The sequence below is a fragment of the Eptesicus fuscus genome, chromosome 14 (genome assembly GCF_027574615.1).
Source record: "Eptesicus fuscus isolate TK198812 chromosome 14, DD_ASM_mEF_20220401, whole genome shotgun sequence".
NCBI classification, from domain to species: domain Eukaryota; kingdom Metazoa; phylum Chordata; class Mammalia; order Chiroptera; family Vespertilionidae; genus Eptesicus; species Eptesicus fuscus.
The window spans coordinates 47177372-47195601 of record NC_072486.1 but is presented as its reverse complement, the minus strand read 5'-3'; the positions used below and the strand labels follow the sequence as shown (position 1 = coordinate 47195601).

The window sequence follows — 18230 nt, the reverse complement described above, 5'->3', positions numbered from 1 at the left end:
CCACGGCATATTCTTTTCTTTTTTAAACGCATAAACCATACACTGTTTTCTACCTTGTTTTTCTTTACTTTTCTTTCTTTCTTTTTGTACTGGATGATATATATTGAAAAATCAATTCATATCAGCACATTAAGTTTCTTTATTTTTATTTATTTATTTATTTTTGTTAATCCTCACTCAAGGATATTTTTCCATTGATTTTTAGAGGGAGTAGAAGGGAGAGGGAGAGACGGAGAGAAAAACATCAATGTGAGACATCAATTGGTTGCCTCTCACACATGCCCCGGACTGGGCCAGGTATGTGCCCTTGACCAGAATCGAACCCGGGACCCTTCAGTCCAAGGGCCGACACTCTATCCACTGAGCCAAACCAGCTAGGGCAAAAATTGCTTTATTTTAAAAAATGTATTTATAATATTCTGTCATATGGATTACCAAGATTTATTTAATACACTGGGCTTGTTTTTATATCTCTTATTGCATTCCATTAATCTGGTCTTCAATTCTATTATACCAGAACACAGTGTTTCAACTGTAGTAACTTTACATATCTATATCTATATCTATATCTATATCTCTATCTCTATCTATCTATCTATCTATCTATCTATCTATATATATATATATATATATAAAAGCCTAATATGCAAAGTGTCCCCTCAGGAGTTTGACTGGGAGACCGGGAGTTCAATTCCTTGCTATGATGTGCACTGACTACCAAGGGGCAGTGCGGAATGAAGGAAGGCCCCAGCTGGCAGCCAGAAGTCCCCGATCAGCCCTGATCGCCTACCAGGCCTAGGGACCCTACCCATATGCATTAATTTTGTGCACTGGGTCTCTAGTTTTTATATATTGTAGGATTTGTTCCTACCTACCCCTAATCATTACTATTCTTCAAATTTTTCTAAGCTTTTCTTATTTTTCCTTCTGAACTTTAGAATCACCTAGTCTGTTCTAAAAAGCTCTTATTAAAATTTTTATTGGGATTTAATTAAACTTGTATGTTATTTTAGAGAGAACTAATATCTTTGAGATATTAGGTCTTCCCAACCCTGAATATGATATACCTTTTTAAAAATATATATTTTTATTGATTTCAGAGAGGAAGAGAGAGAAACATTAATGGTGAGAATCACTGATCGGTTGCGTCCTGCACGCCCCCTACTGGGCATCGAGCCTGCAATCTGGGCATGTACCCTTGACCAAAATGGAACTGGGGACCCTTCAGCCCACAGGCCTATGCTCTATCCACTAAGTCAAACCAATTAGAGATGATATGCCTTTTTATTTGTTCAGGTTATTTTTCTTTTTTCTTTTTGTAGTATTAATGATGTTTAAACTTTCTTGTGGTGTTTTTTTTTTTAATGTTGATATTGTACATTTCTTATTAAGCTTTTCCCATAATGTTTAATATATTTTATTGCTAGTAAAATATAATCTTCCCTTCCTATTTCTAAATGGTTGTTTGCATATGTGGAAGATTTTGATTTCTATATATTAATATTAAACCCAGATACCTTACTGAATTCTCTTATCTTTTATAATGTTTTTCCCCCCAGTGTCTCCTAGTCTTGCAATTAAATCACCCCTGATTCTAGAGTGCCTCTGGATTAGCACTGCAGAGACCAGCTCTGAGTCTATTATATATGTATCAATACAACTTTAAAATAATTTGTGGCTCCTGCCATCTCCTACTTTAACACGCTGTGCGACTGAATCTGTGTCCTTATCTGTATAACAGAGAAATCAATACCTCCATCTCTGAGGCATTGGAGAGAATCAAATTAGATTTAAGATAACTTTGATAAAGTGTAAAGATGAATACTTTTGTTGCAGGGGTCCTAGTTTTAGCTCAAGCTGAAGAATTGGACATGGAGTCGATTTGCTTGAGACCAGAGGAGAGCTGGAGGGAGATAGAACAAACCTACCACCCCTGGGCGGACTGCCCAGAGACCCACGGTGCCCTAGCCTCAGCCACTGAATTTGTCTGACTCCGCAGGTGGAAAGAAGCTTAGCGTGGCCCGCGAGGTAAGAGTTGGGCACTTTGGTGCCCAGGTGGGACCAACGTGGGAGAGAGCAGCACTCAGCCCAGCGGACGCGGCCCCTTGGGCCCCTGGACGGTTCCGCGTGGGGAGGTGCGGGACGAGCTTCGAGCCTCCAGGGCGTCACCGCTCAGCGGGAATCTGTGCCCGGAGACACTCTGGGTGGGTTGGCTGAAATGCTGGGTGAGCCCTCCAGCTAGGAAGAAACCCCACGTGCGGATCACTTCTGCCTGCACGTGCGCAGAGCCAGGTCGCACTTGGGCAGACTCCCGCGGCGCAGAGCCCGAGGGGAAGGGGCCGTGGGGGTCGGTAAGTGGAGGAGGAAGACTCGGTCACCACCAGCCAGGAACGCCGTGACTGCGTTCTTCAAGGCCACAACAATAACTAGCAGAGGTAAACGAGTGGGAAGGAACCTGGGTAAAAGTGAGAGCAGGGCGTGACTTCCGACGAGGAGGCGGTGCACCCCCTTCGCTTCCGGCCGCGGTCGCCCGCGCCTGCGCACTACGTGCTGGCCGTCACCAGGGAAAATGTACCAACCGCGGGCGGGGGAAGGAGCGAGCTGTTGCCCCCGGAAGTAGCCCCTTGCGCGTCCCGGAAGTCTAAGTTCCCTCGGGCTCTGCCGGGCCCTTCCGGTGGCTTCTGCGGCCGCCTAGGTGGTGGGCGAGGGTGGCGGCTCCTCACTGCTGGCCGCGGGAGCGCCGTGGGCTGCCGTGGGAGCTGCGCCCGGCCTCACAGCTTCACCAGCCTGGTCTTTGCGGGCGGCTGGCCAAATCCCGAGCCCCTGGCCTTAGGTAAGCCGAGGTTAGGGAGTTGTGGTCCCCCCTCAACGAAGTGGACGCTGAGGCGGGGGGAGGGGCGGAGGCAGCTTGCTCCCCTCCTAGGCCGGCCTGGCCTCTCCTGCCCGGTGCCTAAAACACGCCAGGTGAGGCCAGAATGGACTGCACAGCGGCCCGTGTCCGTCATTCACGCCGTTGTGTACGTTTCCTCAGTCCTTAACCAACAAGCCTGTGAGGTGGGTGGTGGTGCCCCTGTTGTAGTCGAGGAAACCAGAGGACGCTAGCGCACGGCCACAGCTGGTGGGTATAGCAGGGATAAACCCGCCTAGACCGGCTCTGCGCTTCACGCTCTCAGTCCGTTATGGAAAGAAAGCAGCCTCGCAGAGGAGAGCAAAGGAGCCTACTCTCTGCTGTTGTGTAGTTTAAAACGGATCTTGTTTTATGTCACTTTTGCATAATGTGAAGTCTAATGATGCATGACTGTTACCTTAGCCATCATTCTTAGGATTTGCATGTGTGACAAAACCCAAAAATATAAAAGGGCTTGCTCTACTCTCTCACACGTTCCTCCCATCCTTCTCTTCACCACCTGTCCAGGTTGGTGGGTGGGTGGAGGATGAGAAGCTATGAACTTGAGGGCCCAGTAAGTGCTTTGAAACCCCCTAGGGTCTGGGGAACACCTGCCTCTTCCCCCAGTGCAGGATCTGAGAGAAGAGGTGGCCAGTGGGACTGGGCAGAGTGAAAACTCAGAGAAAGGTCTAGCATATTTACCAAAGGTGGGCTGAGGTCTGCACAAGGCCCTGGAGCGCAGCAGGCACAAGAGAAATGGAAAAGTGGCCCCTTTCCTTCTGGCCGTGCACTGGGAAAAGGCCTGGTTAGGGTGATCAGAAGATTCTCACCACGGAGCCAGAACATACATAGGAAAGTGCCGAGGCCCTACCACCACCACCAATCCCAGGCTCAACCAGCAGGTTGCTGCCTCTAGGAGTCCCTGGCTTCTTGGAAATCTAGGCTCCTGTGCATAAACTGCTTCAGTTCCTTCTCCAACACACACTGAAGGACTTAACAGCCAACACAGCCATCCTTCCTTTGCTCTATCAGAAGTAGATTCTTTCCTGCCTCCAGGGATAAACCTGCCCACTACTGGTGCTGTGGATCCCTTCCCTGGGGAAGCTGCGCCTTTGTTCTCTGTCTCCTGAATGTCTATCTTAACCCTCTTCCCACTGTATGTTTCTCTACTTCAAGCATGTCAAACTCAAAGGCTAACCTGGGCCAAATAAGGTTTAAGTTTATGTGGGCCTCAAAAAAAAAAATCTTCAATTTTCATAGAAACGTAGCTTTATTTCGATAGAGACATGCTGAATACAAAGGGCTGAAATAAATGAGTAATCGTTAACATAAAATAATAGAACATTTTAATAAAGATTAATATTTTTTCTTGAACATTAACTTACCAGACACTGAATAACTGCACAAATTAATAAACGTAATGCAAATAAACCTGTTTCTATTGTTCTCCAAAAGCAAAATATTTCCTGTTGTGCACACCAAACAAGTCAGTCCAAGACTAATGACGTGGCAATGGGCTGCTAAAATATTCGCTGCTAGTATTAGTGGAGAGAAATGGTGTGCCTGCGTGTAAGGTGTGTAAGGGAAATGAATGCAATACGATTATAGTAATCGGTCATTGGTGAACTTTAGTTCATTATTAATAACTAGAGGCCCAGTGCATGAATTCGTGCACAGGTGGGGTCCCTCGGCCTGGCCGGTGATCGGGCCGATGGGGGCCGTCTCGCTCAGTCCCTATTGGGCCTGCTGACTGGGGAGGGACCGTGGGAAGTTGGCCAGCCGGGGAGGGACCATGGGAGGGGTCCAGGGCATGTCTGGCCCGTCTTGCCCAGTCCCAATCGGCCAGACCCCAGCAGCAAGCTAACCTACCAGTTGGAGTGTCTGCTCCCTGGTCATCGATGCACATCATAGTGATTGATCGAGCGGTCAACCGAATGGTCAAGTGGTCGGTCGGACACTTAGCATATTAGGCCTATATATATATATATATATATATATATATATATATTTATATATACACACACATACACACACACACACACACACACATATATATATATATATATATATATATATATATATATATAATGTATAACAGGATATTGTAAAAATTAAGTTACGAAATTTTTATTAAAAAGTTTCTTACATACCGTTACATTGGCTGGGCTGCAAAATTCATTGTGGACCACAAGTTTGACATGCTTGCTCTACTTAGAGACACAGCCAAGTCTTTGCCCTCCCATCCCAAGGCGTAATCCTCCCTTCCCACCACTCCTGGCATTGCAAGTACCTGCCTCTTCCACTTATTGCACAACCCTGGGCTCCACCTTCTTCATCCATTGACCTTTGACCCTATCTGCCTTTCTGGAAAACCTCCTGGCTTCCCAAACATCAAAACTGCATGTTTTTTCCTGTCTCCCTCCTTTGCCTGTCAGTCATCTTTGAAGTCTGCTCATTCTCCACCCTCCCCACAGTGTCGGCATTGCCTGGGCAACCACTCTCCACTCTCTCCCTCTGGCATTTCCCTCAGCTTCTAAGGAGACTTTTACATGGATCCATATGTCTCCTGACCCATGTATCTGTCACATCTGTTCCTGAAGATTTGTTACAGAAGAACCTTAAAATCAGTATCTCTAAAACTGAACAATATTAATCATGAGGGAATCACTTTGTATCTCTTCTTTGTTCTCCATCTTGGCTCAAGTATAATATGCCTCCTGAATAGCTCTTCAAACTGTCCCCTCCCCTCCAGTCCCTCTGCCATTACCTGCTCCAGCCCTTCTTACTCCTTCCCAGTGCCGAGCCTGTCAGTGTGGCCCGCTGCAGTGCCCTTTCGACTGCTGCCTGGTGTGCAGCCCGAGAGTCTCCATGTTGTAGTTGTCCTCAAATGTACGTTTGTCATCTGTTGTGAGAAATGTCACAGTAACTTCTTACTAATAAAATGCTGGATATTTTATATTCATTGAGTTTCAGCGTTGGCTCTTTACAGTGGCAGCCTCGCTATCATCTGATGTGCTTCAGTGGAAGAGAAGGGTGATTGCGTGGCAGTGACTGCACAAGATCCTGGATCTACCCAGGAGATAAGGATCCTGAAGCAGCAGCCTAAAGTATGCGACTCCTTACAAGACAGAATCTGAATTCCACTATCATAGACTAGATTTACCTCAAGGCCAGCCCGAAGCCCGGCCTCCACAGCACCTCCCACCACTTGCCTTGCTTCAGTGCCATGAGCCCATTTCCAGGGTGTCTTCTTGTCATGAGTTCCGAGTGCCAGTCAGGAAGTTACTCTCCTGTATTCGAATCTTTAGGGTACAGTGCTGACTCAGTAGACACAGTGGAACCTTGGCTCTCGCATCTAATTGGTTCTGCAAGGCTTTTAGAGAAGTGATTTTTTTTCCATTATACATGATGTAAATTGAATTAATCTGTTCCAGACCCCCAAAATGATTCCCCATTTTAACCTTTCTTATATACAGTACATGCCTAATGTATTGTTTAATCTGTAAATAAACACTTCTTAAATTTATTGAACTACTCGCTACTAGCTTTAAATGAATTTTTCATATATCACTGCCTCTGAAATGCTATCACCAGCTAACTGCTTTTCATTTAGCCAATCAACAAGTTTCTCTGCCTTTTCACTTGTCCGTGATTATTGTTTTGTGAGCACTTCCACACCCTTAGCAACATTAGCACTTTTAAAAATATTTTTTAAAATTTATTTCAGAGAGAGGGAGCGAGAAGCATCAATGATGAGAGAGTATCATCCATCAACTCCCTCCTGCACACCCCCTACTGGGGATCGAGCCTGCAACCCCGGCATGTGCCCTGACCTCCTGGTTTATGGGTCTGTGCTTAACCACTGAGCCACACCGGGCCAGGCACAACATTAGCACAACATGGCCTCTCTCTGTTTTAAAAATTGTGCTAATCCTCGATTTCACCAGCAACAAAAGCATTCTCTACTTCGTTGCCTAAGAGATGCTTTTTGTCATGCTCACGTATCAGTATAAAAGGGTTGTCCGATCAAAAACACATTTTGATTGACAACTAAAACATTTTTTTCTATGAACAACTTGGTTGAGAACCAAATTGTTTGAGATGGGAGACATTCGAGAAACAAGGTTTGATTGTATTTGATGAATTTTTGTAATTTATCTGTAGAATACAGATAAATTGAGAGGACAAGGCTAATGGAGGAACAAAATGGGATTGGTGTGACCCAGGCTGTAGCCCTAACACACAGGATCTTTCCTTTCCTCTACCATCATCAGTGAGGGCAGGGCACTGCAGGCCTGGTTTCAGTATCCGGTTCTGTGTTCCCAGTAGTGAGGAAGCCTGCAGTTTGCTTCTGGAGGCCCAGTGCCAGCTCTAGTCTTCCGCTCTCCACTGACCATCACGTTACCACTCTGGGTTTCTGTTTCTTCAATCATAAAATAAGAACTGAGGTAAGTCCCCTCCGGTTCTGACATCCTAGAGCACTTTTTCTGGGACCAGGATAGTGTCTTGCATCTCATTCGCACCTTTATTCAGCCCCTCCACAGTGTCAACTTCCAGGGGGATTCAGACATGTGATGTGGTGGTGACTTGAGTTCTTGCATGATGGGCATGAGGTCATTGCCTCTTACTCCTTCTGAGCCTCTTCCAGCTGGAAGGAGCCTCTCAGCATGGCATTGCCCACACTCCTCCCTGGGCAGAGTCTCACATGAGCCTCTTCAGTGGGCTTGTCACCTGCAGAGGCAATCCTGCCATCCCTGGTGATCCCTAATGGTTAATGTCACTCAGAGTTAGAATGTACTGGTTTTAAATCTTGTTTAGCCAGCATTTCATTCTGCTCTGAAGAGAGGAAGACTATTTCCTTCCTGAAATTGTGGTGGGATTCTTAAACCATCTTTCTCTGAATCTTCTCTCTCCTGAGGAAACACATCCTACTTCAGTAGGCCCTTTCATCTCTCCACACATTTCTCTTCTGACTTCATGTCTCTTTCCTTTTGAAAGCTCTGGATTTGACCTAATCTCCAGGAAAATGAGTGAGGGGGAAGGAGTTAAGGATTATGCCTAGGTTTGGGGTCTGAGCATTTGGGTGAACAGATGTCTGTTTGAGTTGGCTGTAGAAAGAGGTGAGCCAGAGAGAGGCTGGACAGTAGCTGGTGTATAATGCAGTCCCAGTTAGGGAGAAGGTGTAGAATGAGAGAAAGTAATCTCTCAGGAAACATCATTAAGGGATAGACAGAGGGAAAAGGACCAGACAGAGATTGAAGAGGAGGTGCAGATGAGGAAAACCAAGAAAATGTGTCTCAGGACTATGAGGAAACAGTCTTCCAAATGGAGACCATGGGCAGGTGCTTCAGTTGTTACAGAAAACTCCATTGGGGTCACTGGGGGCCTTGGCAAGAGTAGTGACTAGGAACAGTGGGGGCCAGAGACAGAGATGAGAAGGTTTGAAGAGGAATGGAAGGTGACAAACTATAACCATCCCTTCAAGAGTGTCTCTGACAGAGAAAGGAGAATGAGAGGACACTAGGGGGCCAGAGTCACTGTCATTAGGAGCTACCCCATCCTGTGTTCTCTGCTGGAGGCTGACTTTTAGAGAAGGAATGTCAAAGGCTCTGAGCCAGGCCTCTGGCCTAGGAAGTCTCAGGCTGCATCACTCCTGAATGAGCTATGTTACCTATGCGGTATGCAGGTACAGCCAAGTGCTCAGGATGCAGAGGCTGGTAGGCTCTGCGCTTACAGTGTCTGGTGCCTGCATCTCTTACAGGGAAACCCGCTTGACTCCTTGGCAGGGTCAGTCTCCTCCCTGAGGTCTCCCAGCCTTGCGCCTGCCTCTTCATACTTATACCGCCGCTCTGATTCTACCTTTTGTGAGTGAGTCTTATTCAGGTCTGTCCCTACATAGGCATGTCGTGGCCTTGCCTGCTGTATATTGTGTCCACCACACAGGAGAATTGCCAAGTGCACACTAGATTCTCAATAAACATTGAGAGAAAAAAAGAAACACCAGTTAATATGGCAAAGAAGATGGACACAGAAGCCACTAACGTGCAGAGGGCTATGGGGATTTGAGCTGAGAGCTGCTCCACGGGGTCTGGGGAGTGAATGGCAGCCTTCTCCAAGGAGGTTGAGGTCTTGAGAGTTTTGTCTTGGGGCTGATTTCATATTATCTCTCTACATCTTTTGTCCTCTGCTGTCTTCTCTCCCCTCAGAGCCTCACCTTCCCCCCCTGAGTATTCTCCAAAGTTGAGTAGGGCAGCTGAGAGCCATTCTCTTCATCTTGCTTTGCAGACTGGGCCCATCTTGTTTCCCCAAGTTCCCAAGCATGTTGGAAGTGGAAAAAATTACCCCCCCCCGCCCCAGGAGACATGCACCCTCAGGATCTGTCTCCCCCATGACCACTCCTGAATGAGCTATGTTACCCCAGAGTCCAGCTGCCACAATGACTTCCCCTGGCTCCGAGTTCAACACCAGAGCTACCAACACCTTTTGTGGACTGGCTGGGGTGCCAGGGGGGACCTGCCAGATACTGGGGTCCAAACCTCAGCCCTGGTCTGTCCCCTGGAGTAGACATAGAGAAGAAGGCCAGCAGTGGCTGCAGAAAGATCAGACCCTCTGGCTCCCAAAAGGGGAGTGAGAGGAATCTTCCCTGCGAAGGAAGAGACCCCACTCCCTCCCCAGTGGCTCTTCCGTCCCCTCACCTGACCAAGTTTCCCTGGAGGAGCAGGAGAAAGGCACCTTGGGCCAATGCATCCGCAGCAGGAAGGGGAGAGCCTGCACACTGGGGAAGCCTGGTTTTCACTCAACTAGTGCAAAGAGCCAGGCCAGCCTGGGGCAGAATAGGCCAAAGGGAGACTGTGAACTCTGTGTTGTGAAATCTGGGCTTGGGCAGGAGCCCTCTGTGCAGCCTGAGGAGGTGTCCAAACAAGGCACGGGAATGGAGAGAGGTGGGGCAACTGGCAGGAAAGAAGTCAAAAGCCCCACGGCTCAGCTCTCGCCCGGCCCCTTCTATCCCAGTGCTGGTCCAGGCAACCAGTCTGGATAGGTCAGAGGTGGGCCAGCCTAGTGAGAATGAGGAGGTGAGGCAAGCTGACATCCTCAGCCTGTCTGGACAGAGAGGTACGATTCTTCAAGAAGTGGAAGAAGAGGCATTTGCTTCCTAGTGGGGAGGTCATCCATCTGCTCCAGGAGGCGATGGGCGAGCAGGTGCTTCGGGAGATGCAGTGTGCTGAGGGCAGCCGCATCCATCTGACCTTGTCCTTGGCAGCTCAGGAAGTGCAGGAAGTGGTCCTAGAGGACTATGTGGCCATCACTGCCCACTGAGGGGAGGGGGTCGGAGGGCGGAGTGAGGGTGATACAGTCCTGTAGCTGTCAGGTGATGTCAGGAAGTCCGAGGAAGCAAGCAGTGCTCTGGGTCCGAGGCCTGCCCCTGGAGAGCACTGTGGAGGACAGGCAGTGGGGACTACGGGAGCAGCTCACCCTGGAGCAGGCAGTGGTAATGGAGGGCTACACCCACATTCCTTGCTTTGCTCACTGCCTCAACTCTCTGGTGAGAAATTTTCTGTGTCACCATCATAGTGTCTAGATCATCTTGGGCACAGCCAGGGCCGTCTGCAACCATTTCCAAGGCTCTGCAGAGGCCCGGCGGCTCCTCACGCAGCTGCAGCAGCAGTGTGGCCTCCCAACCCATCAGCCCTTTTGGGAGCTCTCAGACCACTGGGTCTCGGCCTACCACCTGATGGAGTGGCTGGTGGAGCACAAGCGGCCATTGTGAGCGTATGAGGAGAAGCACCAGCTAGGGAAGGCCAGGATGACCCTTTCAGCCATGTTTTGGAGACTGACGGACAGTCTGGTCAGGCTTCTGCGGCCCTTCTAGATGCTGGTCCAGGAGGCGAGCAATCTGCAGGCTTTAAGTTGGGTGCTGCCGATACTGCACTACTTGCACATCTTCCTGGAGCAGGATCAGAGGCACTTTGAGGAGCAAAGTGGTGGGGAGATGGGTGCAGCCATCCGGTTGCCCAGGGCTTGGCCCTGCAGCTCTACAGACTGTCAGCTCAGTGAGCTCTTCCACCATAAGGAGTTCATGCTGGCGACTCTACTGGACCCCCGCTTCAAGGGCCAGATTGAGGCCATCCTGCCCGTGGGGGCCGACATTGACCACTGGAAGCAAGTTCTCGTGTACAAGGTGAGGGAGGTTATGGTGTCTGAATACTCCTTGTCTCCCCCACCCTTCCTGCAGAGCCCCAAGGTTATGTGGACACCACCTGAAGTGGCAGAGTAGCCAAGGGCCCCAGGGCTGAGGGGAAGGGCCAGATGGAGCGTGTGTGGAGAAGCAGTAGATCTGGGTCTTTGCTGCTGGGCCAGAGGGGAAGACCTTGCTGGAGCAGCTGGAAAGTGTAGGGCTGCTACCATCTCAGAGAAACAGAGCTTTGCTCTCCACTGAGAACCACCTGGCCACAGTCATTGTCAAGAAGTACCTGCGTGAGAACAAGATAGTTGGCGCCCAGGAGGATCCCTTGGCTTACTGGGAGAAGAGGCAGGAAGTCTGGCCAGTCCTGGCAAAACTGGCCACTGTCTATCTGTCCTGTCCTGCTACCAGCACCTTTTCTGGAAGTGTCTTTGCCTCCCTGGATAGTCCCACCATCATAGAGTAACTCCCCTCTCCCAGTGAAACAGTTGAGCATCTCCTCTTCTTGAAGACCAACCTGGAGAATTTCCCAAACTGTGCCTCCTCTCCTCTTATCTTCCCCAGTGGGGACCTGGCCAAGGGAGACTAGACCAGGGATGCCCTCAAAATCTGCCTGGAGAAAGTTTGCCGTAGATGAAAGGAGAGAGCAGAATGTTGCATCTAGGCTATCAGACAAGGGCAGCCAGAACCTTAAACCTATTTGGGAAGAATGGGGACAGTTTCTGAATTCTTGACAGATTGCCTTTTTTATAATTTTGGTCTAGGAGGTGGGGTTTTCCACCTTCCAGCTTCATGCATAGGGAAGGTTTACTCTGTTATGAGTTGTGCTATACAGTTTTAATTTTTTTTTTCTTTTTTTTTAAAAAAATATATTTTATTGATTTTTTACAGAGAGGAAGAGAGAGAGATAGAGAGAAACATCGATGAGAGAGAAACATCGATCAGCTGCCTCCTGCACACCCCCCACTGGGGACGTGCCCACAACCAAGGTACATGGCCCTGACCGGAATCGAACCTGGGACCTTTCAGTCCGCAGGCCGACGCTCTATCCACTGAGCCAAACCGGTTTTGGCTGTGCTATACGGTTTTATAAGCATTAATGCTCTTTTGAAATATTGGTAGTTATTAAAGGCCCAACATGCAGCTTGTCTATGTATGTCAAGGTATACTTGCCCTTAAGAGTTCTGCTTTTTCTCTTTTTTAAATCCTCACCCGAGGCTATTTTTCCATTGATTTTTAGAGAGAGTGGAAGGGAGAGGGAGAGACAGAGAAACATCGATGTGAGAGAGACACATCGATTGGTTGCCTCCCATACGTGCCCTGACCAGGGCCAGGGATTGAACCTGCAACAGGTACATACCCTTGACCAGACTCTAACCTGGGACCCTTCAGTCCCCAAGCTGATGCTTTACCTATTGAGCCGAACTGGCTAAGGCAAGGTCTGTTTTCTCTTGAGACAGGGACAAGGGTTGTGGGGTGCTGGCATATATACTCAGTGGGATATATATTCAGCCATGTGGGTGAGCTATGAAAGCTCTTTTTGAAACTGCTTTCATTGTAGAAAGAAATAAACCCTGAGATAGAGTAGCCCTTTTAAGAGGGAGCTGTATGCACGCATGCATGTGCACATCAGTCTTCTTGGGGTCTGTACTTTTTCCTGTTGTCAGACCCCATAGTGGCCGGAGAACTCTGATTAATAGGACTGTCCAGCTGTTGAAGAAGAGTAAATTGAGGAGAGCTGAGACACTCATTCTTTAGACTGTTTTTACCTATAGTTTGTTTTTACACTGCTGGAAACCTGATGTTTCTTCTTTTTTATAGTGATGGCTGTCTCAGAAAGAGCTTCCATGCTCACCCAGGCTCTAGGTGGCTAAGTATATATTTCACCTGCAGCGCCCACACCTCTCCTTGTTCCTGGCCACTTTTAGAGGGCAAATCCCTATCTGGAAGCCAGAAAGGCTGTGTATCAGACCAACTAGTAATGGACCGCCTAGAACAGCGATCGCCAACCGGTGGTCTGCGGACCACTGGTGGTCCATGAGGTCCGAAAGGTTGGTGACCACTGGCCTAGAGTTCCAGCAGGGCAGAGTACGGGACCTGAGCGGGTAGGATCCAGGAACTGGTGGCTTCAGGTGGGAGAGGAAGGAGGTGGGGAGGAAGATAGTTGGAGCAGGCCTGTCACACCCCACAAGACCCAAATCTGGCTCTCCTGAGGTGCTGGACCACTAGGAGAGGTGGCTCTGAGGGAAAGTAGGTAGAGGCAGGGGGAGGTACTCAAGGCCTAATTGCACTTTGGCTGTGGGGGTAAACCTGGAGGCCTGCCCCCAGCCTCCCCCAGAGGGGTTGTCAGTCTTGTGTCACTAAGACTGATTCACTTTAGGGCATTTGTAAGCTGCTGAGTATGAGGAATCAGGAAAAATTAACCATAATTCTTTCACTCAACCTCTGTTAATACATTGGCATACTTCCTTTATTTTAAGATCATACTCCCTGGACTAGTTAGTATGCTCTATTTTCATTTTAATAGTACATTAACTATATCTTCATATATAAAGCTTTGTAGAGATCATATTTAATGGTTGGAGTAGCATGATTTGAATTAAAGTCTGGCCTCCAGATGGTTTAGGTCATGACTCCTCTCACCCATCTCTTAGGAGGGGATGTCACAGGCTTCCCAAGGTGAGGCTTGTCTGGGCGAGGGTGAGTGGGCTGGGATTGTGGCTGTACTCCTCACTATGCTGACTCTAAATCAAGTGCATTTGGGTAGTGAGATCAGGGCATGGGCCCTGGACCTCTAGGTGCCAGGAGGACTCCAGTTTTTTAGAGAAATGTTGACAGGTGGGTGTGGGGAGTCATTCTCCCATTGTGCAGGGCCTGCTGCTGGCCTGTGCATTACAGCAGGTGGGTTTGGACAGATGGGTAGACACAGGCTGTTCTCAGTCCTGCCCAGACCTGTCTGGTTGAGGTGTACAGATCTGTGATAAGATGGGGACCATGAGACGAGCAGAGGTTGTTGCACAGGAGGAACAACGTGGTGCTGTTGTGTAACCACAGGTGAGGGGCTGATACCCATGGCTGCTGGAGGGCATGGGACTTGGAAGGCCTGATTTCCAGCTTCATCATGATCTTTCTGCTCCACTGTTTCGTCTTCTGCAAAAAGCGTTCATCCCAGCTTTAAGGTGGGAAGCAGACACACAGCTCTCTCTGTCTGTCTCCCTTGCTCTGCTCACTCCCCTTGATCTTTCTCACCCTTCGTAGCCACCCTGTTCATCTAAACAATCACCCAGTTCCTCAGGGCATCATGCCCTCACCATCACAGGCTGCTGTGGACTGCCCCTGAGTCCAGTGTGGTGTTTGAGCAGTGTTGATCATCCTCTCCTTGACAGTTACGATTTCTCCCTCTGGCTGCTCAGCCATATCCTCATTCAGCCTCATAAAGGTTGATGTCCTGACTTCTGCCCTTGACCTCTCCACTGTACACCACATGAATAGTGACCACTTTCACCTTCAAATAATGTGTGTCTGGGGAGGATTGGGGAGGATATGGAAATTCCTGCAGAGAGGCCTACAGCTAATGGAAGAGGTCTGTGTCCCCAAAAAGCCTGGCCTGCTGTGCCACACGCTCTCACCAGGCACCTGTGTAGTTCATGCCTTCAGCTTAGAGCATCAAATGTCTCCTAAGTCCAATGCCACATGGTCACCTCAAACAAGGTCTTGCCCCCTAGCCTGTCGCATCTGTGTCCCGAGTGTTTGAGAAGGAAGTCCCTGCATCCAGTCACCTGGCCAGATCCATGCATGTTTTACTATTCTAGACCCTCGTCCCTCTGCATCGCTCCACTGCCCTCAGTGAGGTCCTTATCTCACTAGTGCGTTTATGGCAGGTGTCTAGTGCCCCTTGAGCTCTGGGCCAGAGCAGTTTTAATCAGAGGCACAAGGGACTACCCCACTGCCTGCTGACGAAACCCAGCAGATCCCGTTTGTGTAGAGTGAATCTGACTTCTTAGTAGATGCCTCCAGTCCCTTTTGGAAAGAAATGAGATCAAAATGAGAACTTGCTGGGGAGTTGCAGACCAGAGGAGAGCTAGATAGAGATGTAGGGACCCCCTTCTCAGAGATGGGACTGGGAGGGTAAGCGCTGTTAGTAAGTAGCCTTCCCAGCTACCTGGCAGAGGAGCTCTGAGCCTGGTTTCCTTGGAGAAGGGAAAATATAAAGTGGCCTTGATTATGGGAATGCAGACTTGGGACTGCTAACCCTCCGTGGAGGCCCAGGTTTTGTCAACAGGAGTGAATGGTTCCATAGTTCTTTGCAGGCGTCACTCTGCATGGCCTGGGCCTGACCAAAGTCTGCAGAGTTGGGAAACTGCCATTTGGAGCAGAGGTCCCTTCTTGTTTTCCTCTGCTGAAACCTTGACCCCTCTGTGGGCGGCAGGACCCTCCCCAAGGCCTCCTCCCTCATGCTTGTTCTGCACTGGCACCTGGGCTGCTGCTGTCCCTCAGCCACTGATGACTTGAAATGCCCCTCCCCCGCCTTTCTGGAGCCAACTTTGGTGCCACCCTGCCCCTCCCTCCGGGATGGTCCCCACCTCTCCAGCCCCCTTGCTTTCTTTGGAAATGACGTCATGTTTGCAGCTGGAACAGTGATTGGTGCTGTTCTGTTGACACCAGAGTAAAGAACTAGTTTGGACGGGGTGGTGAGTGTATTTGGAGAGCAGTGGCGTGGAGTGGAGGAGGTAAAGTGGGGGTCTGGCAGTGATGCCTCTTATCCCCAGGCTTACCGTCCCTTTCTTCCTTCTACCTTAGTTTTGTGTCTAGGACTGAAGGCTGGTCCTCTGAAGGACCAGAGGTTACAAATTGGCCCACATAATCTAAAAACCATTTTGAATTTACATTTTAAAAAGGTGCATCAGGAACATTTTAAAAATTATCTTTCTTTTAATTCTTTATTGTTGAAAGTATTACATAGGTCCCTCTTTTCCCCCTATTAACTCCCTCCAGTCTGCCTCCCACCCCCCAAGCCCTCATCGCCCCATTGTGTCCATGGGTCATGCATATACGCATACAAGGTCCTTGCCATTGTGTCCATGGGTCATGCATATACGCATACAAGGTCCTTGGTTGATTACCTCCCACCCACCTACCCTCCCCCACCTTCCCTCTGAGATTCTGCACTCTGACATCAGGAACATTTCTGAGTGAACAAAGCCAGGCCCAGGTGCTCCTGTTTATGTTTGCAAATGCAAGGCTCCCCCAGGGAGGGAACAAAGGAGACTGGTGATGGTGGTGACCATTAATCTATTAAAAAATATATTTAAATGGGTAAAAAGAATCACCTCAAAACTAATAATGAGAGATCATGAGTGTTTAGGGAAAAATAAAATTGTGAGATTTTGCTGTACAGTGCAGATTTGGAAAATGGGGAGAATTGGTAACACTGGGCCTGAATGCCCTCCAGCATGGCTCACAAGCTGAGTCGGGTCTTCTTAGTCAGGTCTGGGTCTGGCCCACCTCCCTCAGGGGGGCCTGTGGTACTCCGGCATCTTGGTCTTGTTGGGTCACCTGGGTTTCTGGCCCTGGTAGCAGAGGGTGGGTGGCACTTGATGCTGTCACCTGCTCCAGGGTCACAGAGGTGTTTAGGAGAGTTCTGCTTACTGCTTAACTATCTTTCCTTAGTGAACAGCCAGCTGACCCCCAGACTGTCAAGGCCTAGACCACCTGGACTGACTTCGACTCATGGAGCCTCAGGGTGAGAAGCCAGGAGAGGCCGAAGGGGTGCGCATCACCTCCCAGATGCTCAAGTCTTGCTCAGGCGAGTTTGCCCTGGAGTCCATCCTGCTGCTGAAGCTACGAGGCTTGGGACTGGTGGACCTCGGCTGCCTAGGAGAGTGCCTGGGTCTCGAGTGGCTGGACCTTTCCGGCAATGCGCTCACCCAGCTGGGCCCCCTGGCCTCCTTGCGCCAGTTGGCAGTCCTCAATGTTGCCAACAATCGACTGACAGGGCTGGAGCCACTGGCTGCCTGCGAGAACCTGCAGAGTCTCAATGTTGCAGGCAACCTGCTGGCCACCCCTAGCCAGCTGCAGTGTCTGGCGGGGCTGCGGGGCCTGGAGTACCTGCGGCTCCGGGACCCTTTGGCCCGGCTCAGCAACCCTCTCTGTGCCAGTCCCTCCTACTGGGCGGTGGTCCGAGAGCTGCTGCCAGGCCTGAAGGTCATCGACAGTGAGCGTGTGACTGGGCGTGGCAGTGAATTTTACCAGCTGTGTCGGGACCTGGACTGCTCCTTGCAGCCCAGCTCCAGCCCAGGCCCCAGCACCACGGAGGCCCAGCCCTGGGTGGAGCCAGGGTACTGGGAGTCCTGGCCACCCCGGAGCAGTTCCATACTGGAGGAGGCCTGCCGGCAGTTCCAGGACACTGTGCAGGAGTGCAGAGACCTGGACCACCAGGCTGCTGACAGCCTGGCCCAGGCCGAGCAGGCACTCAGTCCTGCGGGTACCGCCTCATCCTTTGTCTTCTAAATGTGCCCCATGGCCCCGGACAGTGTGGCACAAGGCCATGGGGTTGGCACAGTGTGACCTAGCTGCCCACATTTCCCCTCCTGCCTCTGCACTTGTCTTTACTGTTCATCACACTGGTCACTGTCCCTGCAACCTGGGCTATTCATTTATCCCTGTTCCTAAGAGCAGACCCCCTCCTTCCCACTCCTACCTCAAGAAAATCTCTATGTTCTTCAGGGAAGTACTTCCCCAGTGCTTCAAGCAGGTGTAAGGACCCTCCATTAGCAGCTGGCATTGTGCGGCTGTCCTGCCACCTATGCCATACGCCTGGGGAGGAGGCTGCAGGCCCTTGTCTGCCACTCCTGGCTGCTCAGGCCTTGGACTACTCCCTAAGGTTAAAGGTGGCAAAGGAAGGGATGGAGTGCCCCCCATCCCAGCGGTCCTGGAAATAGATATGAGCAGAGCACAGAGCATGGAAGCTGGCATTTACCCCTTTCCAGATTTGCCTACCCACATGACCCTCTGCCCTGCCCCACCAGTCCCGTGTCTCCAGGGAGCCTCCACTGCCCATTCTAAACCCTATTAAATATTTGTTTTAATTCTGTTGCATCAATGCCTGTCATTTCATTTGGGCATGAGTTCCTGAAAAATGATCCCTGCCTCCTCTGGTCT

At 49.8% G+C, this 18230-nt stretch overlaps 2 protein-coding genes across 5 annotated transcripts; both read left to right on the top strand.

Annotated features, from left to right (window-relative positions):
• The first annotated feature begins 2577 nt into the window (after positions 1–2577).
• Positions 2578–18167, top strand: LRRC61 (leucine rich repeat containing 61). Of its 4 annotated transcripts, none has more exons than XR_003613270.2 (2): positions 2578–2833; positions 5877–6418. XR_003613270.2 is itself a non-coding variant. In XM_008153923.3 (2 exons), exon 2 carries the CDS (start codon positions 16800–16802, stop codon positions 17577–17579), a length of 780 nt encoding a protein of 259 aa, XP_008152145.2. In that variant the 5' UTR covers positions 2580–2833; positions 16740–16799; the 3' UTR covers positions 17580–18167. The 4 variants fall into 4 exon arrangements, 3 of the variants coding, with proteins under 3 accessions (XP_008152145.2, XP_027984717.2, XP_027984720.2); XM_008153923.3 differs by lacking the exon at positions 5877–6418 and adding an exon at positions 16740–18167 and having other exon boundaries at positions 2580–2833; XM_028128916.2 differs by lacking the exons at positions 2578–2833; positions 5877–6418 and adding exons at positions 2844–2964; positions 16740–18167.
• Positions 10727–11535, top strand: ZBED10P (Putative protein). The gene is given in 3 exon segments (XM_008153976.3): positions 10727–11153; positions 11156–11266; positions 11269–11535. Coding segments are annotated over 3 exon segments (774 nt in total). The 5' UTR covers positions 10727–10757.
• Positions 18168–18230: the final 63 nt, after the last annotated feature.